This window comes from Thamnophis sirtalis, unplaced genomic scaffold (genome assembly GCF_051295495.1).
Source record: "Thamnophis sirtalis isolate CommonGarterSnake01/CBP01778 unplaced genomic scaffold, rThaSir2_p1.2 scaffold_6, whole genome shotgun sequence".
NCBI lineage: Eukaryota > Metazoa > Chordata > Lepidosauria > Squamata > Natricidae > Thamnophis > Thamnophis sirtalis.
Window position 1 is genome coordinate 50764812 of NW_028261386.1, and position 24625 is coordinate 50789436.

The 24625-nt window shown below is 34.4% G+C and overlaps 1 protein-coding gene across 1 annotated transcript in view; it reads left to right on the forward strand.

Moving 5' to 3' along the window:
• The window catches only part of DNAH14 (dynein axonemal heavy chain 14), a 230549-nt gene that overhangs the window by 145890 nt on the left and 60034 nt on the right, over nt 1–24625 (forward strand). Inside the window, 15 exon segments of the mRNA XM_087718645.1 lie at nt 881–1048; nt 2348–2518; nt 2759–2926; nt 5520–5606; nt 6060–6257; nt 6612–6773; nt 7414–7602; nt 9764–9945; nt 12392–12500; nt 15955–16080; nt 16340–16434; nt 16844–17003; nt 17809–17940; nt 20382–20477; nt 22604–22744. Coding sequence (XP_087574771.1) covers nt 881–1048; nt 2348–2518; nt 2759–2926; nt 5520–5606; nt 6060–6257; nt 6612–6773; nt 7414–7602; nt 9764–9945; nt 12392–12500; nt 15955–16080; nt 16340–16434; nt 16844–17003; nt 17809–17940; nt 20382–20477; nt 22604–22744 — 2184 coding nt within the window.

Below are 24625 nucleotides of genomic sequence, written 5' to 3' on the forward strand. Positions count from 1 at the left end.
TGATACCTTATCCCATACCATCAGGTGACTTCACCAGTGGTTTCATATATATATTAAAGAGGAAAAGGGAGAGACCAGTGCCCTGAGGCACCTAACTTTACAGTGACTTAGAACTCTACATCTCCTCACCCATCCTCACCAACTGACCATTGAGAAAGGAGGTGAACCACCACAAACCATGCCTTTCAACTCCCAGTACCAATCCTCAAGGATAGCATGCCAATATCAAAAGCCACTGAAATATCTAAGACAGATGCATGACCCCCATCCTAGGCCCACCAGAGATCATTAGCACACATAAGAAATACTGTCTCAGTGTTGTACCATAAACCAAGACTGAAAAGGGTCCAGATACACTACTTCATATAGGGCCATTGAAGCTGCATGTCAACCACGCTTTCAATAACCTTCCCCCAAAAGGAAAGGTTGGAGACTGGGTGAAAGTTGTCTAATGAAGGCAAAATATTAGAAGTTCTGCCATTGTTGAAGGCATTGAGGAATGTAGTAAGGAAATATCTCTGAATCAATGACACTATGGGTCATAGATTGTTCAGTATAATTCTGAACAATCTGTAGAGCAATTGATACTGCATCTAGACTGATAATTATAATAGTTATGATTGCTTGAATGTTCTCAAATGCTTTTTAAAGTGTACATTTAGACAGTTTATTACACATTGCTGTTTCCATAAAGCCTGTTTTATTACATTATGTAAAATTCTTACAATTTAGTTTGCAAATATCTAAAATAATGTAGTCTAATATAGCTATGTTAACAACAGTTTTTTAAAGTAATGTACATAATTTAGCATCTTTATTATTAAATTATATTAAATGGAAAATGTTTACATTTTTTTAAATGTATAAAATATTTTTGTAGGTACGTCTGGGAACATACTTTTACATTAATAGATTCTTGGTTGAAGTTCAGAAGTGTACAGATTATTTAACGTGTTGCTCTATTGCACTGTACTATAGAATGCTTTATAAAATGCTTCCAACACCTGCTAAATGCCATTACATATTTAATCTACGAGATCTTTTTAAGGTTTGTGTTTCTTGATTTTTCAATTGGTTAATGGTTAATCAGTGAAATATAGGTAGCCTCATTTGGTGACCACATTTGGGACCCACAAGTCAGTCATTGACAGAAGCAGTTGCTAAGTGTTTAGTTACTATGCTTATGATCTTATTTCAACCCTCCTTTGCTTTACAGACTAAAGAAGGTTGTAAATGCAAGGATTGGTCATAAGATTACTTTTCAATCATTATGGTTCCTGAACAGTCACTAAAAAGACTGTCTGTATTCCATAAATTATAGAATAGGAAAGCAAAAAGACTTTTAAATAGAAAGGTTGCTTAAAAGAAATACATAAATAGGTTATGATCAAAACTCTCAAAATGTGAAGGAGAGGAGGATTTTAAACCAGGATTATACATTTTACTGAACAATCACAAACCCCTTTTTTTCTTTATTGTCTCTCTGCTTCCTTTTACTTTTCCTGCTATGAACCCTGCGTCATCATACTCAATAAAACATACATGAATACTACTATATAAACAAGGAATGTTCACAAGTGAATAATTATTAGTCAATATGCACATAAAGTATGGAGAAAGAGAAGAGAAAACTGGGTCTATGTTGGTTAAAGCTTTAGTCCTGTCCTTATCAAAAAGGGATAACTGAGGAAAATATAGCAGTTACTGTAGTTGTCTGAAATTTTCTAAGAAAGAAGCAAACATTTGCAAAATTATATGTAGCACTCTGTAATGACACAGGAATTCTGTAATTTTGTAAATTATTCAAAATATGATCCCTATTAGTAAAATAGATGTACAGACATAATTTTATGAGATATCCCAAGTATTATCAATTTAAGATTATTGCAAATTTTATCCATCCATAGAATCAAGTTCAGACTTAGTGCCACCTTTCTGAGTTGGATAAGAAATGCATTTCTACATATTCATGGACATAGTTTTCAGTGAATAATAATAGTTGGGATTTCTTGTTTGTACGAAGGTGATGCTGCTATTAACATTTATTCTGAATATGTTGGTGATTAAGGTTTATATTATCAATACCTGTGAAATTAAATTTCTTTTGAAGGATAATTCTGTCATCTAACAATGGAAATCATTGTTTCTTTTATTAATATACGAAATGGATATCCCACCCTTCAGGGCTATTAAGCACCATTGTAAAATACCTAAAGCAACTTTGGGGTAGCATAGCATGATAAAACATGAAATCAGTTCAGAAAGTATCTTAAAAGTTTTAGTAACTTCAATAGTAATGTGAATATAGCTTCAATTTAAAAAGTTACTGTTAAAATCAATATTATAGGTACTTGAAGGACTACTTCAAGCCCACAAGTCAGTCATTGTCTCAAAAGAAACAACAGCATTATTGTTCATGCATGAATCTACTCGAATTTTCCATGATCGTCTAGTTGATCTAGCAGAGAAGGAGACATTTTATCAGTTTCTTTCAAATGAGCTCCACAATTATTTTAAAGTAAGTGTACTTATAGGTATGATGCATATACTGTTTATATATATGATGCCAACATGATCTGATATATATTTGTGTGCTCTTTCTCTTCCTTTCCATGAGGCAGTATTTGTATTTGAGAATTTGTATTAATGTATTTCATAATCTATATATCTCAAAATTTAGATACATAGTGACTTTTAGCTTGTCTAAGAAAGATCATTAGCCTGATAAAGATTTCAAATTACAAAATTATTCCTGTAGATTTCCTGGACAAAGGAGAAGTTGATGGAGGAGTCTCCTCTATTTGTAGATTTTCTAGATTACACTGTACCTTTAGATAGGAGAATATATAGAAATGTACCTAGCCGGAAGGTTCTTCATTCGACACTGGAAGACTATTATATGAGAATGCAAATAAAAGAGTCAGAGGTATTTTTTGAAATTCTATTTAATATTGATGTATTGTAATTGCTATGTGATGTGAGCCAATAGTGTATACATGTATCTTAGGTGCTAGATGTCCTTCGTAAAAATTCTTATGACACTGGACAATCTACTTTCCTCTAATTTTCCCCTATGCACAAATAGCAGGACACAGGTAGCTGAGCAGCTAAGTACTGTAGTTAAATAAAAATGTCATATGGCATTCCTCCTCAAATTCAAGTCCCAGCTATATTCAAGAAAGATGGGATAACAAGGAAAATTAGAATGGATAATTCAGAATTGATAAGTAGTTTCTTCTATCTGTTAGTTCAGGATCATCAATATGCAGATAACACTCAGCTTGATTTTTTAACTCTGTTGCTCTGTTCCGGAGATGCCATTAAAGTTTTGTGCCATCTCAAGGCTGTAGGGTTCTGGGTGTAATGACATAAGTTAAAACTTGGTTGATTGCTGCTTAGAATCAATTTATGATTGAAGTGTCATATATACATGAAAGATAAATTAGCAAAATTGAACCTAAACAAAATGGAGGTGCTGTTTGTTCACCAGTTTGTTCATCAGCTCTAATATTATCTCTCAAGGGATGTGAGTGTGGTGTGGTACTGTCCTAAAGGAGCAGGTGCTTGATTTGAGGACCGTAACACCTCCTGCTGGAAGTGCAGATGAAGACTGGGGCTGGAAGAACCTTTGCTCAACTATGTCTAGTACCTTGGTTGCCACCTTACCTGGTACAGGAGGATTTAGCTACAGTGGCTCATATCTTTATTGCCACTTGGTTGCACTTCTGTAATATATTCTATATGAAAAGCATTTGAAGATAATCTGATTGGAGCAATCAGCTTGATTGCTAAGCCAGATAGGATTTTAAAAGGCATACAGAAAGGTATTGATAGTCAGGGCAAGTCCACATATACAGTATGTGTATTACGCTAATAGTGACTCTGTCAGTCAATGTGGGCCACTGCAAACTGCTACATCTTGTAAAATCCTATCTGGCTTAGCAACCAAATTGCCAGCTCCAACCAGGGTTGACTCATCTGAGGCAATACTTTTTGGAAAAGCTATTGGTAGTATCCCATTTTCATGAGGTGATGCTGGCTGGAGCCAGGAAATACTTTTTTTTAGTTATGATGCCAATGCTTCAGAACCACCTGCTCTGGAAATAAGATTGGTCCTTTAAGTATTAGTCTTGTCTGGAAGCTGGAAAGCTGATGAAAACACAACTCTTCCAGAGAGCTTTCATTGACTGATATAATGACAATATGTATTTATTTTTCTCCATTTATTTTATTTGGTTTGTGGGATGATTGTTCTATGTTGGGCTATATTTATTGTAGATCTATGTTTCTGTTTTCTTATTCTATGGCTTACTTTTTTAAGCTCCTCAAATCTGGGAAGATTGAGCAGTATACAAATCAATAAAGAAATAACTGAAATTATTTTTATGATGTAGTTCAATATTTCCTATTTCAAATTTCTATCGGCAATATTAATTGCTTATTTTTCATCTGCACTGAGTAGCTAAGAGATTCCTCATTTACAAAGATTGGGGATTGCTCCTTTTTCAAGCAAAATTCTCCATCCTATTGTGCTTTTGAGTGTTAAAAATAGAGAAAGAAAAACAAATGTGCTTATATAGCTCATTTCTGCTATACTTTTTCTAACTCCTGTTCTTTTCCAAATTTCATTGAATCATTCCATCGATTTTATGTGGAATACCATTCAGATTTTTGGTAGCTTTGTAATGAAGCACAGTTAAATATGCACAATACTAGGTATGCATATGATGGGGTTTCTATATCTTCCAACCACAATTTCCTGTGCCTTGCCACAACACTTGGGGTGGGGGAGCCTTCTTTTACACTTGTTTACTTGAGAAGGGAGAGAGGCAAACCGACTTGACTTTTCTATTGCTTAAACTGGTTGCCGGGGCATATAATAAAGGCTCAATTATTTGTCAGAATGAGAGGATTGATTCAATTAGAAACGGAGGGCTTTGGTATCTATTCTTAGGTTAAGGAATCAGAAAGGAGCTGGAAACCCCCAAAAGAAAAGAAAACTAAGAGAAAATACCAATTGAGTCTGCAAAGTTTATCTCAGTTTATCTCAGGATGCTTTGTTACCCAGGAATATAGATAAAAAAGCACAAGACCAAGAATGGGACTAAGAATGAGAAAGTCAAACAACATACATCCATGAAATAAATCAAAATTCTAATTGACATCAAGCTTGCACAATTTGTATGTGACCAAAACTGTTTCTAGATCATCAATTACAGATCTCTGGGAAATGAGATTATCAGGCTTTGAACCAATCCAGAATATGTTCCAGCTACTCTTGTGAGAGAGAGAAAAAACAATTAAAATAAGCTAGCTGTTCTCTGTTTGAAAAACTTACCTGAGAGAGGAATAATCTTAGTCCTGAATGCATCTTTAGCATTCGTTTTCCCAGAATGTTTATGCCAGATCCCAAGATAGAAGGGTTAGATTTTGCTTGTCCTTTAACTCTTTCATGTTTGAAAGGTGTTTTGAAAGGAAGTTCCCCCCTATTTCCTACATTTCTGCTTTCTCTTCATTAGGTCTCCATGGTATTTTTCAAAGAAGCAGTACAGCATGTAGTTAGAGCTGCAAGGGTTTTTCGGCAACAAAATAGTCATATGACACTGGTAAGAAACTTTATTTTTAATTGGATATATTATATAAGATGTCAAAATGGTTTGTCTCTATTTAAAAGTAGCACACCTTAAATCAGTGGTTGTCAACTTCCCAATGCCGCGACCCTTTAATACAGTTCTTCATGTTGTGACCCCCAACTATAAAATTGGTGTCTCGGTTCCTAAGACCATTGAAAATATGTTTTTTCTGATGGTCTTAGGCGACCCCTGTGAAAGGGTGGTTCGACTCCCAAAGGGGTCCCGACCCACAGATTGAGAACCACTGCCTTAAATCAAGGTAAATTTTAAATACCATATGTCATTAAAACACTTGTCACTAAGCCACAATTATTATTATCCTGCATTCTAAAAATTATTTAAACATTTTAATACATGAAGATTTGTTTTAGTAAATCATTTTTTCTTACCTGATGTTTATCTAACATTTTTAATATTTATTAACAGATTGGACTGAATGGCATTGGAAAAGCAACCTGTGTAGCCTTAGCCTGTTATATATCTGAATGCAGTATCTGTAGGTTATCTACTTCCTATAGTTACACCTTTGCACATTTTCAAGAGGATATTAAAAAAGTCTATAAACAAGCTGGAGCAGAAGGCAAGAGGACTGTTCTTCTCATTACAGATTCAGATATAATTCAAGTAAGCCTACACAGACTATAAATTAGTATACATTTTAAATGTGTATCATGTTAATTAAATGCTTGTTAAAATTGACTATCTTGTTTCTCCCTTCTTTCTTAATCTTAATATATCTGGATTGTCATCAGAGGTTAGAGAAGTATTGGGAGCTGACTTTGTTTGCATTTTCACCAGTTTGTTAATAAATTATTAAAATAGGAACTATTACACTGTTGACACAAAATAACTTTAACTTTATAGCTGGAGCTCCAGTAAAAGTGTCTGTAAAAAACTGTCATTTTGTCAAAATGACAAAATCTATATTGCTCCAACCCAAGGCTTCTGAAGATACTTAATTGGTATTATTTTTCTTAGGAATCAATTTTGGAAGTCCTAAGTTGTATTCTGAAATCAGGACAAGTACCCAACCTATTTGAGAAGGATGAGTTGAATAACATTATTGAATCACTCACATCAGCTTCTGAAATGACTAAGGATTCCAACAAATTGGATGATATGTATTCCTTCTTCTTACATGTATGTACTAATTTCTTGTAATCAATATGTTCTCAGTGAAATTGCTGTATCCATTCCAGCTTGAGTTCTACATTAACAGCAAGATCCAGAGTTGTGCTCATTGAATTTAATTGTCCCATTATTAATAGATAAATCAAGCCAGGAATGGGACAAGCTGTTATTTATAGCTTTGAAGACATCCATGTCTGTTTGACTCTTGCAAAGGCAGAGTAAGAAATTTGATTTAATGAATGATAGAAATTTTGATTATCTCCACCAAGGATGGTTTTGTATCATCTGGTCTGAAAGAAACCCGTTAAAAATGAACATTACATCTCACCTTTATGAGTACTAACTGATATCTCTGTGTTGGAAGCTGAATTAGTGAATTGCCTGAATCCTTGTTACTTGCATAATTGTTCAAAGTGACTCATAGAGAAACAACCTGTCCTTTGAATTTGGGGGCAAATATTATCTATCATTTAAATATCTACCTGTATCAGTCTATAATTTGGAGTGCAATTCTTATTTCAATGAAAATTATTTTTGTAAGTATGTACTATCATAGTCTAATGAATTATAATCTAAATATTAATGCATGTATATTTTCAAAGAAATAATAGTTTTACTAGAGTTTTCACACAGTATTTATTTTTCCTAGAGAGTACGCCACAACCTTCATATAGTTTTGACAGTAAATCCTACAGGACTGGTTTTCCGTCAATATATACAGATATATCCTGCCATTGTGAATTGCTGTACAGTAGACTGGTATGAAAATTGGCCTGAAGAGGCACTTTGCCATGTAGCAAAAAGTTATTTTAGCCAAAATGAGACATTGAGAAATGAGGTATGATGTGAATATATTTTATCAAAATGGAATCTATAATATATTATTCTCACTTATGAACTCAGGTTGATTGAAACTGTTCATGAATTGTGATAGCTCATTTTAAAGACTCTGGGAAAACAATACAATATAATAGCAGAGTTGGAAGGGCCCTTGGATGTCTTCTAGTCCAACTTCCCGCCTAGGCAGGAAACCCTATACCGTTTCAGACAAATGGCTATCCAACATCTTCTTAAAGACTTCCAGTGTTGGGGCATTCACAACTTCTGGAGGCAAGCTGTTCCACTGATTAATTGTTCTAACTGTCAGGAAATTTCTCCTCAGTTCTAAGTTGCTTCTCTCCTTGATTAGTTTCCACCCATTGCTTCTTGTTCCACCCTCAGGTGCCTTGGAGAATAGTTTGACTCCCTCTTCTTTGTGGCAATCCTTGAGATATTGGAACACTGCTATCATGTCTCCCCTAGTCCTTCATTCTATTAAACTAGACATACCCAGTTTCTGTAACGTTCTTCATATGTTTAGTCTCCAGTCCCCTAATCATCCTTGTTGCTCTTCTCTGCACTCTTTCCAGAGTCTCCACATCTTTTCTACATCATGGTGACCAAAACTGAATGCAGTATTCCAAGTGATTTTTGATTCTATCCCTGTTTATGCAGCCTAGAACTGTGTTGGCTTTTTTGGCAGCTGCTGCACATTGCTGGCTCATATTTAAATGGTTGTCCACTAGGACTCCAAGATCCCTTTCACAGTTACTGCTGTTGAAAAAAGGTACCACCTATACTGAACCTGTGCATTTCGTTTTTGTTGCCTAAATGTAGAACCTTACTCTTTTCACCATTGAATTTCATTTCAAACATTTCAATCAGTTTCAGTAATCATAACTAGGTGGGTCTCTAGGGCTCATGGAGAATGTTGGGGAAATTGAAATGCCAGATACTACCACTGCTTTGGTCTGAGCAAGCACTAATTACCAAATCACCATTATATAAAACCTATAAATTTGGCTCATCTACTCCTTTGGCTGGCTAGAAGGTAGTGATAGCAGCAGAAAGCTACTGGGATTAAGTATAGGTTCATTCTCATTCCATTTTCAGATATACAAGGCGGGGCATAACCTTTTCCTAGGGGGTCACAGCAAGATCAACAGCAGTTTACAACTTCCGCGACACCTCATTTTAAAGCCCATAAAAAACTGAATTGAATGAGCTATTAAATGTTAAATTTGCTTTAAGAATGGCTGGAAAATTCGATTCGGAAGAACAAAGCTCCTTGCATGCGTGCAAATGCGACTCAGCAATTGTTAAAGGAAAACAATGTCGAATTTTGGGGCAATGACGTCTGGCCGGGAAATTCGCCAGATCTCAATCCGGCAGAGAACATTGGGGCCATAATTAAGGATGAAGTGGAAGCTCTGATGATTCAGGAGCAAGGTCAAAATCGATATTCGGTTGAAACTTTGAGAATGAATTTGGAAACTCTGTTGAAAAATCTGGAAAATCGAACGGAACTGTTTGAAGATTTGTTGTGTTCTTATCCACCTCGTTTGAATGCTGTTCGAAGGGCTAATGGTGGTCATACTGACTATTAAATCGTGTCAATAAACTCAGTTTTTGATGGGCTTTCGAATGGTGTATGAATTATTTGTGTTGTTATTACAAGTGTTGCTGTGACCCCCTAGGAAAAGGTTATGCCCCGCCCTGTACTTGTTAGCGGGTAATTTGCAAAACCATCCTCTATAGGAATTTTATTTCTCTACTGAAAAATATACTCTACCTCACCAAATAAGGCTATGACTATTACTATGAATTGCAACAATTCCTAATTTAGAAAAGATGCATTCAACTGGATTAGTTTTTTCATGAGTAAATGTTGATGGTATGCAAAAAAAAAAAACCTGAAAATCCCAAAATATTTATAACATATGAGTTCACACTATAGTAAGAGGAGAACACAAGCATCACAAGTAAATCTTATCACCAAGGAGTTACAACTTTTAGACTCAGCACCCTCCCCTTCCCCTATGGAGAGAAGAAAAGAAACAACAAAAAAGAGAGAGCCAATACAAACTGATGAGCGTGAACAAGAAATTACTGAGAACATAATAATACATTTCAATTCTTAAACATTGTATAAAGTGAGGTCTTTTCATTTGTCTTTACAGAATTTAAGAGATATTCTTATCCCCATGACTGTTAATATTCACAAGAATGTATCTATAATAATTGAGAAATACTTGAAGGAAACTAAAAGGCACTATTACATCACTCCCAAAAGTTACTTGCAATTTATAAATACTTTTTCCACAATATTGAGGACCACAAAAGAGAAAATGCTGAGTGAAAGGTAAATACAGATGTGTGTATGAGTGTGTAAAACAGCACTACAAGAAATAGTGCTGTCTGGAAGGATACTACTTTATAGAAATTTTTCAGGTGGATTAAAACATTTAACAATTCAGTTATTTCATTAGCATCCTAAAACAGCAATAATTTTGTCAGCTGCAACCATTGGGTGAGTTAATACACTCTTCCTGAAAGAGGAGAATTTTTCCATGAAAAATTTTCAAGCAAATTTGACTATTTCACTGCCAACAGATTCACAATAAGGTGAACTTTAGCCACAGTGTGTTTTGATTATTGTGCCATTCATTCTATGGTTAATGTATATATTATACATTAATCTGTAGTTAATATATAAGATTGTTGAGGAGTTATTTTGTCAAATATAGAAGCAATGGACTTAATATCAATAAACATTAATTTTATAAATTATCTATCTATAAAGCATATATAAGATATTCATAATTCTGGGCACAGTGCTTACCATAGGTTTTTTATGATAGACTTCATAAAGTTGGTATGCGTAGCTTTACCAAAAGGCTTCTATGCACTTAGCACTTAATATAAAGTAGTTTGTTTAGGTGATTGAACAGATAGGATAAGATAAGCTAAGGTAAGATGATATGATAGGATAGATATAAGATAAGATACCCTTTAGTGTCTTTTTTTTTACTGTGAGCATACTGGCCCACATTAAAAATGAAATTCTGTTATCTGCTCTCAACAGAAAACATATATTACATAAGTATATACCTGCACCCATATACAGTGATGGGGTGATGCCCTGGTGATTTTGTACATTTGCTCACTGACAAAGAAATGATCAGTCTTTAATTTTAGTGGCAGGATTATGACAGAATAACAACAACAAAAATCCAGAAAAATGCATTTAAATAAATAAATATTTGATCCCCTATCAATCAGCAAGATTTCTGGCTCCTAGGTTTCTTTTATACAGGTAATGAGCTGAGATTAGGAGCACTCTCTTAAAGGGAATGCTTCTAATCTCAGTTTGTTACCAGTATAAAAGATACCTGTCCACAGAAGCAAGCAAGCAATCAGATTCCAAACTCTCCATCATGACCAAGACCAAAGAGCTGCCCAAGGATGTCAGGGACAAGATTGTAGACCTACACAAGGCTGGAATGAGCTACAAGGCTATCACCAAGCAGCTTGGTGAGAAAGTGACAACAGTTGGTGTGATTATTCCCAAATGTAAGAAACACAAAATAACTGTCAATCTCTCTCAGTCTGCGGCTCCATGCAAGATCTCACCATGTGGAGGTTCAATGATTATGACAATGGTGAGGAATCAGCCCAGAACTATACAGGAGGATCTTGTCAATGATCTCAAGGCAGCTGGGACCATAGTCCCCCCCCCCAAAAAAACAATTGGTAACACTTCACCATGAAGGACTGAAATACTTCAGCACCCGCAAGGTACCCTTGCTCAAGAAAGCACATATACAGGCCTGTGTGAAGTTTGCCAATGAACATCTGAATGATTCAGAGGAAAACTGGGTGAAAGTGTTGTGGTCGGATGAGACCAAAATCGAGCTCTTTGGCATCTACTCAATTCGCCATGTTTGGAGGAGGAGGAGGAATGCTGCCTATGACCTCAAGAACACCATCCCCACTATCAAACATGGAGATGGAAACATTATGCTTTGGGGGTGTTTTTCTGCTAAGGGGACAGGACAACTTCACCGCATCAAAGGAATGATGGATGGGGCCATGTACCGTCATATCTTGCGTGAGAACCTTCCCTCAGCCAGGGCATTGAAAGAAGGTTGTGGATGGGTATTCCAGCATGTCAATGACCCAAAACACATGGCCAAGACACAAAGGAGTGGCTCAAGAAGAAGCACAGATCTAGCCAGTCTCCAGACCTTAATACCATAGGATTAAAATCTGTGGAGGGAGCTGAAGTTTTGAGCTGAGCTGCCAAATATCAGCCTCGAAACCTTAATGACTTAATGAGATGATCTTCAAAGTGGAGTGGGACAAAATCCCTCCTGAGATGTGTACAAACCTGGTGCCCAACTACAAGAAACATCTGACCTCTCTGATTGCCAACAAGGGTTTGCCACAAAGTACTAAGTCACGTTTTGCAAAAGGGTAAAATACTTATTTCACTCATTAAAATGCAAATCAATTTATTTGAAATGCATTTCCAGAGTTTTTTTGTTCTTATTCTGTCTCTCGCTGTTAAAATAAATCTACCATTAAAATTATAGGCTGATCATTTCTTTTTAGTGCGCAAACATACAAAATCAGCAGTGGATCAAATACTTTTTCCCTCACTGTATATGTGTGTGGGGGTGTACACACATATGAATCACTGTCCATTTTGAATACATAATGGAAAGAAGTAAGTTGAATTAATATACTACTGTATGTGACTATGGCCTATGGTATAAGTAGATTTTAATTCTTGTTTTTTATTTTAGAGCTTGCTATCATTCTGGTCTGACAAAAATCTTGGATGCAACTTCACAGATTACAAATATGCAAGATGAATTACTTGTCCTTGGACCTCAAATAGAATCAAAATCAAAGGTATATTTAATTTGTATGCTTCCCACGCCTAACATATTGAATAATTTCTTATCAGATCTCAAGACATTAAAATTAATAAAATCTATTGACAGTGGTATAATTGTTTTATAAAAGTTAGAACAGTATAACTATTATGTGAATTCAGTTTAGGGCGCATTAGATATTTTGGTAAAACAAAGAAAAAGACTAAAGGAACCTAGGTTGGTGTAAAAGAAATAACATTTGGAATCCATTTATGATAATACTATGTAGTGGAACAGCTGATTCCATAATGTAGAAGTTTGGAAATCTCAAATATCTTCTCTCAGAGGGCCTCATGGTCTTCACATACTGTTTCTGCCTTCTGCTCTATTGTATTGCATTTGCTCATCTATTCCTACAGCTATCATCTATCATTTAGGAGTTGCCTTCCACAGCAGATTCTCCCTAGCCACATTTATTCATCTATTTATTTAGTTATGATACTTACCTAGCTGCCCATCTACCAGAAGGAACTCTGAGTGTTCAACAGAATAACCACACAGAACACTAAAAAGATCTTTAAAACAGTTTAAAGTGTCGAGACACTGAAAAGATTCATATTCAAAATAACTGTTTATAACAGGCAACTCAAAAGAAAAGTTTACTACAAATTGTTTTTTGGCAGGAGATGTTGCAATTGATATTTCAGACTAGGTTGCCTCCGCATGAATAGTATTGCTGACCTAGACTGTGCCTGTCTCCTCTCTGTTCTATTTGTCCTTGGATCAGGAAGAGGTGTGGACTCTACCTCTTATTGATAATAAGTGCCAGCTATTCTTAATCCTCACCTGGAGCTTCCTGGCCAACTTGCTGCAGCTGTGGCTTGCCTCCCACAGCTTCAGTCTGTCACTTGTCTGATCCACCCAGCTGAGGCTGCTCCATCAGGCTAGCTTTATTTATTGAAATTCAATAAAGTTATAAAAATAAATTAAAATGCAGAAATTCAGTAAAATTAAGATGAGTCCAGATGTGTAAAATAAAATTATGTCTACAATAAGAATCCAATTGGTTTTTGTATGAAATAGTATTTAAAGATTTAGTGAAAAGACTAAATAAATATTCCTTAGGTTAAGTGCTCCCTCTTGTGGCAACAAATATAATATGTTCAGAAAGATTCTGCAAAGCAATCTAGAATGAATAATATCCACAGAAGTAAAACATGGAGTTAAATATAAGATAGTATGTAATCTGAGCAAATGTAAGATACAACAAAATAATTGATGAAACATGTTAAAATAATTCTATACTCAATCACCACCAAGTTAGTATAGTCAAATATTTGCATAATTATTTAAGTCAGGAAAAGGAAATAACTACAACTATGATAGTTGGTCTAAACTTTTTTTTAGCCAGTCTCAGTTTCTCATTTGCACATAAATGCAAGCTAAAATATATATAATTCCCATTTAAACTATTCCTTGAGTTTTATTGACTTTTATAAACTGTAAAAGACCAAAACAATGGGGAGAAAAAGATAAAGTCTGTTTGTAGAACCAGTAAAGCTGCTGTAGATCATAAATTGTAAATATTAAGCCACTAAATTCCAAAGTTGGGGAAAAGGCATGGTGTAAAAAGAAGTTAATTTTTACTGAGAAAATATAATGTAATAAAAGCTCAATATAAGATATAGTAAAACTCATATGTTTTTGTTTGGTGGCTTCTTGGGACCTTCTTGGGACTCCTATGGTCATCTGTAGAGAAGGATGTAAATTTTCTTGAATTTTCTTTATAAATCTATCAGGTCCACTACCTCTAAGGTGCCCCCAATTGATTTTTTTTTCTTCTGTCTTATACTCCTAACTGTTAGCTAAGAATACTCATTACATAATTAGGGTACTAAGATAAAGATAACAGGACCCGGATTGTTGTTGGGGGCAATATGCTGACTCTGTAAAACCGCTTAGAGAGGGCTGAAAGCCCTATGAAGCGGTATATAAGTCTAACTGCTATTGCTATTGCTATAACAAACTTTCTCTCTAGAGAAAGTTCCATTCCCTCTTTAGGGAGCTACCACAGAATCCAATCTTGACTTTAAAAAAACCCCTACAGACAGCATTAATGTAATTTTTGGAATTAATTTACATATCTGACAGTTGTGAAGGCTATACTCTTCTGTCATATTTTGCTTCTGGGTTTCTAATTTGAGCTAAGTAAGCCTTGAATTTCATTGAGAGCCATGCTAGACTGGGTCAAAGACCTTATTGGTACCGTATTTTGTTCCTACAATGACCAGTCAGAACTCAATGGGAAGTTCAGTAGCATATTCCATTTGTTGTCTAGCAACTATCATTAAGAAGCATACTACTAATGATACTACTACTGACAGCCATCATGACAATTGTCACTGAGAGCTATATCCTCCATGAATTTGTCTATTATCTTTTACAGCTATCCAGTTATGGTTATTGCGTGCTATATTTCCTCTTATCTGTCTTGCATCTCTTAACTTCATTTTTTCTGAACCACTTTTTTCATATCATTTAAACATTAAAACCCCATCCCTACCCCCTGCATTGTGTATTAGTTAAAAATCCTAATGTTCCCTCACAGGGAAGACAACAATAATAAGATGGAGAGAAATTATGAATATTATTATTTCTTATTTTTCCAAATGAGGACCATTCTGAGGATGAGCACTTGGAAAGCTATACAGAGAATGATTATTTAATATCTAATTTTTCTTCTGAAATTGTACATTAGCTATAATATATGATGTCATTCCAATCAGCTAAGATCTCTTTCTCTAGTATAAATTCCTGACAATGAAGATGGAGAGTAAAACTAGAGGTGTTCCCACTGCCACAGTGTAGGGCTCCAAAGTGTAATGTTTAATTATACTATATTAACTATGAGATTTATAAACTGCCACACTGTAGAGGTTCTAGGCTGTATTTGAAATAGGAAAAGTTGATGCTGAATTAATACCAATATTAGTTTGTTGGTAGAACACAGCATTGAGACAGTTATTGATTCCAATACAGTAATTTCTAGAATATATAGACAGTTATTGATTTTCATATAGTAATTTCTAGTATATATGGCCATAAAACATAGTGATAGAGATTAATTTGATAACTTTTTAAGAATATATATAAATGATAGATTTATTATTTTATTCCACAATAAGGCAATGTGCATAAAAAGGGGTCCAATGATAGAAAGTTTATTCTAATTATACCCAAAAAAAATTGTGAAGAAGGGGTGTGGTTAAGAAGTGTAATAAAAAATAAACAAATCTTGTAGCCATCCATTGCTAAAACATTGAGCTGAAATAAAAATCTTTTGATCTGACCCATAAGAAAATCCTCATTTTCTTACATCTTCATAAAAATGGAAACTTGGAAAGTAGTTTGTAGGATTTATGTTGCTAAAGGTTTAGAGTCATGATTTTTTTCTGAGAGTACTATAAAATATTTGACTATTTTCTCATTAGGAAATAGAAGCACTTGTAGCTAAACTTCACAAAGATGCCTCAGTTGTAGAGCAAGTTCGAACTTTGGTTAAAAAGGATGAAGAAACTATGACTGCAGAAACTAAAATTGTGGAAGGGTATGCTAAGGTACACAGTTTTCAAAGTTTCTTCTTTTGATGATGTCATAACAAGCATTGCAAACAAATGTAATTTTCCTCCCAAAAAGCTAGGGCTACTATGTATGGAGTGCAAAAATCTGGAGGACCTCCACAGGTCAGCAAGAGATTATTTTTTCTATTAAAAAGACTCATGTTTGTTTTAAACAATTTTGTATATAAAAATAGTATTTGTACATGTATAACCTGTGAACAAAAAGTGACACTCTACCCTTTCTTCATTTTTGTAGCAAGTAACAGAAGAACTCAATTCTGTATTGCCATCTTTGGAGAAGGCCCTTAGTGCTCTTGATGCACTTGACAAAAATCATATTGCAGAAGTTAGGTAAATATATTGCTTATTTCCAAGGATTTCTAAGCTGAGGATTTCTTGTTATCAAAAGGAAATAATTTAGTGAACACAATATTCATTAGTCATATCAAGTTTACTTATCCCGATTCTTGCTAATGTAAGAAATTATTAGCAGGAATAGTAAGATACAGCCAAAGCAATATATTTCTCAATAGAAAATTGCTCATGGAATGTTTCATATTATTTCTCATTTTTATATTAAACTGCAATCTCCAAGGTCAGAAATATGCATTACATTCTTTGGGTAGGTTAGCATGTTCAGTATTTTCATGTTGAGCATTAAAATTACTGTACCTTGATAACTGAACGTGAATCGGGTTGTTTTGGCAAAAAAATGATTTTGAATGTAATATATTTTATGCTCTTTTTCTGTATAACTCAGAGTATATACTCATCCTCCTCCACTTGTTTTAACTGTTATGAATGCCGTCTGTATTCTTCTTGAAAAGAAACCAAACTGGGCAACAGCAAAATTACTACTTTCAGATCCAGGATTCCTTAAAAAATTGGTTACAATTGACAAAGATAATTTACCAGAAAAGGTAAAAGAATTAATTTGCAAATAGATTGAATGGGTTTTTTTTTTGTTTTTTGTTTTAGATATATATATAAATCTTCAAATAAGAGATTTAAAAAATGAAACACATTTCCTGGAGTCTGGCTTGGAGTTTCATTGCCACCAGAATCTGACTATTTTTTCCCTTACTAGATTGTAAGGTATCTTTTGGAAGAAACAGATATGAATAGTACATTGCAGTCAAATTTCCTCTAATCCTGCAAAGTTTGGTTTAATCTTTCACAGTCTTAATTATCTTGTGAAAAACTGGCTCCTGGTCCATTTACATTGCTTTTTTATTCATCACAGGACAGCTGTTTTTCATTCCCCTATGTAAATTAAGTTGGTGGGAGTTTGAGACAAAAGCCTCAGTGGTAGAATTCTAGTTCATATTTATATCTATAGTTCATATCTAATGAACTATCTCTGATAGCTTTTACATAGATAGTAAGATATTTTACTTTGATTGATTAATTTGAATATTGAAAATAAACCATTATTTGTTTTTGTGACTTTAATCTTTATTGAAATATTATTCATAGTCTTTTTTTGCTTCTCTTCCCTTTTTCTTTTGTTGTTGTTTGAAGATATACTATTCTCTTTATATTGTTGTGCAGTTTATAATTTCCTTTTCTTGATAAATTCAGTCCAATGGAATTATTTTAAAAAAACAAATAAATAGATATTAGTTATTGATTGAAGATATGGAAGAATTTTACATGTATTTGTTACACTTGTCATTTTATTATTTATTTATTTATTTATAATTAATCATTTTGTATTCATTTTAGGTTTTTCTGCAGTTAAAAAAATATGTGAGGTCACCTGATTTCAGCCCAGTGAAAGTAGGACTTGTGTCTGTTGCATGTTGCTCCATATGCCAGTGGATTTTAGCTCTGGATCACTATCATATTGTTAAAAGGGTACATTTACATAGGTTATTTTCAATAGTTTTTAAAACAATCCATCATATTTGACATATTGTATTTATAAGGGGAAATGATTCTACCTAATTCTGGAATATGTTGCTGATTTCTGTTAAAGGCATTTTATTTAGAATTGTCAGAGGTAAAAAAAACTCAAATTGTCTTCTTATTTTCTATTTACTTTTCTGCTATTTTAATTTTCTACCATAAAACAAATGTAGAAATATACCTGGATTCAGGCAGCTCAGTGAAGGAATGCCTGGAAGAAGATCTGAAATATACAGCAATCCTAATTTAATATTTTATTAAACAACTAATTGAATTGTTTTTCTCATTATCTCCATTTCTCACCACCAGAAGATAGTTTAAAGTAATCTTCTAGTCTCTAGAAGATTGGTCTGACAAGAAATGGGTCAACTTATCTTTTCATTAAGAAAATAGTGTTAAAAGTAACTTTTCTCCTGTTTCAAGAGATTCAAACATGTCACTTTCATTTGTATGTCACTGCAACTATTAAAAATATTTAGTTGGTAATATCAATACAAGTAGTCCCTGACTTATGACCATAATGAAGCCCAGAGTTATCATCATGAGTTGGAAATAAACACTGGAAACTGGCAAAAAAATGTTATAAAGTGTTTGCAGGATGCTGCAAACAGCTGTAAAGGTGAGTTGGTTGTAAAGCACCCAAAATGTGCTCACATGACCATGTTTTGTGTGTGTGTGTCTATTGTAACTTCAAAATCAGATCATTAATGCTTTTTGCAAGTCTGTCATAACTTCGAACAGTCGCTAAGTGACTGGCCATAAGTTAAGGACTCCCTGTATGTTCTTCTCTTCCAATCCTTGTGGAAAAGGCTCTCTGGCATCACTTCAAGATTCAAGAGAACAGGAGCTGATCTTGATACCTCCCTTAAAATAATTACATAGAATCTCTTACTTCTCTAATTTTCCATCTCCTATCTGGATTTCTTCCCCCTAGTTTTCAAGGGCATTTCCCCTTTGCTTCTGTCCTGTCCCTTCAGGATTGTTATGAGGAGGATCGCAGGAGGAGAATAAAAAGAAAGGTTGTGGAAGAGTTTCCAAGACTAAAAGGTCATTTTACCCTCAGGGGAAAAAACCACCTTCCAAATCTTCCTTTTTGAAGCTCAACTGTAAAGAATACTTACCTACTAGCTTAATATTCCAAAACCATTTCTAAAGCAATCCTAAAAAAATTCCTTATAGATTTTCCTAAGTTTAAGGAAGGAAAACTGGTCTGTCCTTCCTAACCCATTTGGACCTAGAGAATAGGTAGAGAATACAATGTTGAGAATACAATGTTACTCAGATGATATGGGTGGTGTAGAAATTTGATAAATAAATAAATAGAAGATGTCCTTGAAGGACCAAGGAAAGTTTCATTAGCAAGGCAATGATCAGATAAATTATACAAGAGGAAAAGAACCACATTCAGACTTGCAAGATACTGTTACCATAGCTATTCTAATAAAAGTAGCTTTAGGTTTATACATTGTCTGTTTCTTAGTCTGGTCTACCTTCTAGGACTGACACTAGTTAATCAAAGTCTTTCCTCCGGGACAAGTTGGTAAATGATGTAATGACTGATCACAATTTCAGATTTGTGGGAAGGGAGAAGGAGTTCTGAAATAGGACAGCTTCACTTTTGGCCCCTATTCCATAATCAAAAATGACATAAGTTCTTCTGAATTAGTCTTGGTTCCCATGTCCAATAGGCATAGTTGAGGATTGGACAGATGAAACCACTCTGGATGCTCTGTGCAGATGAGTAAAATCTAGACAGACTTTCAGTATCATTCACATTCTTTTGATTCAGAAGAATCAGAATATTACCACTCAGAGATGAGAAACACTCATTATATTATGAGCAATGTGAAATGATTAGGATTCCTACTACATGACAGATGATATACATTTGCTATTCAAAGCTACCCCAGAACTTGTGCTTTTACTAAGGCTAATGAATAGTGAAATTGTGTTACCAATAACTGTATTAACACATTATCATTACATTACAAATTTGCAGAGAAATATAAATAGCCAAATTATAACTGATGTTCATCATAGAAAGTTATGATTATTTGGTCAATTTGCTCATGTTGTCATATCATCAGATTGTGAATTTCTCCAAGATGCATCACTGGCTAGTGATCAGGACAGGAGAACATGCAATATAAAGATGTCACAATACAAATATGGTAGAAAATTAAACAGAAGACTAGAAAGAAGTTCTCATAGAGATGCTGCTTTCAAGAAAATCTCTCAAATGCAGTTAGAAATATCAATATAATGATTACTAGTTGGTCATATGTAAATAAGTGTCTATATCAAGACATTAGTGACATTTATTTCATTTTCCTCTAAAGTATTAACTATCAATTTCATATTAAATTGTAAATATATCTTGTTTTTTTTAGTTTGTAGATCCAAAGCAAGCAAAGGTAGCAGAAGCAGAGGAATTACTGAACCGTGCACTTAGTAAATTAGCTGAAAAACAAAGATGTTTAGCCCTGGTAAAATAGATGTGTTTAACATATGCCATCATATTTACATAATTTGTTAAATAATAGAAAATGCATATGCATCTAAGTAATCCATATTGTTTTAATATCAATATTTCATTTCATGAAGATAAAGTCATCTTTATTAGCTAGAATAATATATTATCTCTCAGTGTTTCTATATTGTATATTAATCACATTGTAGCTCTAAATGACATTTTCTCTCACTATTGTACTTAAAAGTGTTTCAGTCTGAGTAGAGAGAGTGAAGAAGAAATAGTGATGGAAATAGTTTGTTTCTAGAATTATCTAAGAATCCTAAATTATCCTAAATAGTTTATAATACGTTCTTTTCAATGATCTCTGTACTTCACTTAAATTAATTCTGCACTTGCACTGAGTCATTCAGAAAATGTTGTAGAGCTGAGCTTTTTCGTGGGAGATAGTGCTTCCTATTTCCTTTCGCTGCCACAGCAACAGAATTGCTTGGTGCATGGTGCATTCTGACATCTGTTCAGAGCTACTTTTATTCATGGCCTTCTTTTTGTTCAACACCAACCATTTGGATTCCTCATTTTTACATACCTTCTTCACTTTAATTTCATTTATCCTAATCTAAAATGTTAATTTCATGAAGTCTAGTCCCATGTTAAGCACAAAAAAACAACTGGGTGACTTTGGGCTAGGCAGTCTCTCAGCCCTTGGGTAGAATTCAGTGACAAATCACTTCTGAAATCGTGCCAAGAATAGCCTCCAGGTAGCCATCTGGAGTCAATGGTCACTCAAAGGCACACAAAAAAAGAAACAATATATAAAACTATAAATATTTAATGTTATATTTCATTATCTCAATAAACAAATAAATTAGTCTTTGCTAATATTGAGACTAAAATAGACAGGGTATTAATGCTTCTTGTTCCTTATCCTTTGCTTAATTGGCAAATATCTGACTTTTTGGAGGCTGACATTTACAAAGCTCCTAGGACAAACACTGCCACTTTTTAGTCAACTTCAGAAAAAGTTCCTGTAAAAGGCAGTGTCAAGACACTTATGTATTATTCCCAAGTAAAAGCGTCTCTGTAGATGATCATCATTTTGCCAAATCATGACTTTTTTTCATTACCTCCATACATCTACATGATTAGTATTCATGTCATCAACTGTCTGTTTTATGCTGTACTCCATATTTTTTCATTATATAGTGTATTATGATTGTTTTGATATAACATGATTATGAATACAATCTTATTTTCCTCTCTATAAAACGGTATCATATCACTTGCAATTCCTATTCCTTTAGGTCATTCTTGGATGCTTTTTCATGTAATCTTAGAAGCAAACTTTCATCCTTTTCACTACAAAAAAAACTCTGAGTAGAATAATCAGTTGTCAACTTGATTGATGGAGGGAAGCCCGCTAGTGAAAACTCCTTCTTTACCATATTGATAGTTCCAGCAATTAGAATCATAGAGGAATACATATATGCTGTGTGCACTCACATATTAAGCTCCATGTGAATTAACTTGCCAATTAATTCAGGTTTAAAATGAATTCTAAAATAGACTTCTAGCTCTCAGCTAGAAGTTAAGAGTTCAGAGAAAAATGTTCATTTGGTAAGGTTGTGTTAGATTATCATTTAGAATGGGAAATTACTTGCAAAATAATGCAAATGATGCATAAGGGTAAAGTTGGGGAAACAAAGTTGCTTGTCTGTTCTGATAAAGCATGGGTGAGATTCCTTCTGTTTTTAAGTGATTAGAAAAGGAGACAAATTGATAACTGATAAAAGGGGGGGAAAGTAATAATAAAAAGTTAAAGTAAAAAAGTTCTTCAGCATATTGTTAGAGGTGGGTCTCTATTCAAATTGCACAGTTGATTACTAAAAATACTATAGCTATAGTTAAGCAAGCAGTCTTTATACACATCCTGCTGAATCTGCTCAGAAAACTCATGCATAATAATGTTTAAGTGGGCATAGTTTTGTTCAGAGTCTGTATAGTAGCCCTGTAAAAGCCTCATAGTAGATATTATTGAGTTTCTTTTTAAAAAATTATAAAAACATAGCAAGTAATACTGGTTCAGTAGTGTTTTTAAGTAGATTTTCTCATTTGAATTTTAATTTTTTTTGACATTTTCAGATTGAACAACATCAACAAAATTTAGAAGCATTGTATGATGAAAGTATTGCTGAACAGGAAAAACTTGCAGCCCGAAAAATTCAAACAACTCGTCGTTTACATAGTGCATCTATATTAAGTGTAGCTCTAAAGAATGAAATGGTATTATCTTTTTAATCTGCTCTAATGCTTAAGTTCAAGTTTCATTCTTTATATTTTCAACTGCTTTTTCTCATTGAACCTTTCCCACGTTATATAATTAAGTGATGGGTCATATTCAGGGGTGGGTTTCAATTTTTTTTACTACTGGTTCTGTGGGTGTGGTTTGTTTGGTGGGTGTGGCTTGATGGTCATGTGATGGTGGGCATGGCTTATTGGACATGTGACTGGACAGGCATAGCTGGTTAGTCATGTGACTGTGTGGACATAATTATGTGACTGGGTGGACGTGGCCAACTTGACCTCACTCACGTCAAGGGGTGCCTTACCTGGCCTCTCCTCGCCTCAAAGGCCTCAATGAGATACAATTTTTCTGTCTATTTATTTACTACTAAACACCCAAAATGTACTATTTAATCCTATGTATATATGCCATAAGTCTACATACATATTACATAGTATAGGCACAGAAAAAGGTACATTATCTACTATATATACTGTATGTGTATGTACACACACAAACACACACACAATAGGTACACAATATTTGCCATAACTTCTCATATCTGGTAAAGAAGTCCATTGCACACAGAAAATGTTGACACTATTTTTATTTACTATTTAAACTGTGGAAATTTGGATAACACCAATAGACATCAGAGGAAAAGGAGGACAAGGAGGCGGTTTGCCAGTTTTAGATAGATTTGAGCCAAATATGACAAAATAATCCAGATGATATAGAATAGAATAGAATACAATTCTTTATTGGCCAAGCATGATTGGACACCCAAAGAATATGCTCTCAGTGTACATAAAAAGACTTCCCAATATAAGGTTTCCTGCTGGGGTGGGGGGTTGGACTAGATGACCTCTGAGATCCCTTCCAGCCTTAGATTGCTGTGCTGTTTCAAAGCGTCTTCTGAAGCCACGTCTAGTGCCAAGATTAGCGATCCTTCCTTCCTCTCCCTCTCCCTCTCTCCCTCCCACCTTCTCTCTCTGTCCCTCTCCCCCTTTTTCTTCTCTCTCTTTCTCTCACATTTTAGGAATCATCTAAAGGACCTCTAGAAGTCTTGTTCAAAACTGATTGTACTCTGTGACAAAAGCTTTAGCTTGGATTCATTAACTTGACTATAAATGATCCCATTTAGATAATTTAGGGTTTTTTTAAGAATGTGGAAATGAGCAAAATAATATAGTACAAAAAGAAAGAAAGAGAAAGAAAGAAAGAAAGAAAGAAAGAAAGAGGGTGTTTAGTTCTTAATATTTGAATTTATATTCTTAATAAACATACTAGTAATAATGTATTAGAATATTTCCTTTCTCCCTCCCTCCTCTCTTCCTTAAAATCTATTTCTTAAAAATTGTTTAGGGACACATGCAATCCTTCCTTCCTTCCTTTCCTCCCTCCCTCCCTCCCTCCCTCCTCCTCCCTCTTTCTCTTCTGCAATTAAAAACCTCCTTCCAAGGTTTCAATTTAAAGTAGGGGTCTCCAAAGTTTGCAACATTAAGACTTGTGGACTTTAACTCCCAGAATTCCACAGCCAGCCATGCTGCTTTTGAGACTCCTGATTTAAAGCTACAGCATTTGTTTTTCTTTGCCAAGCGATCTCCTGGCTGAAAAGTGAGTCCTGTTTTTTTCCTTCTAACACTTCCCTCTTTCTTTCTTTCTTTCTTTCTTTCTTTCTTTCTTTCTTATTTTTTCTTTCTTTCTCCCTCTCTCCCCTCCTCTGTTTTAGGCAAACCTGCAGGGGAAAACAACTTTAAAAAGTAAAAAAAAAAGCTCCTGTGGATTGCGCGCCTCAAGCCTTTTTTCCCTGCTGGTTCAGGCAAACCAGTTCAGGCATTTCACCCCTGCCTGGAACGCAATAAAGCCCACCCCTGACT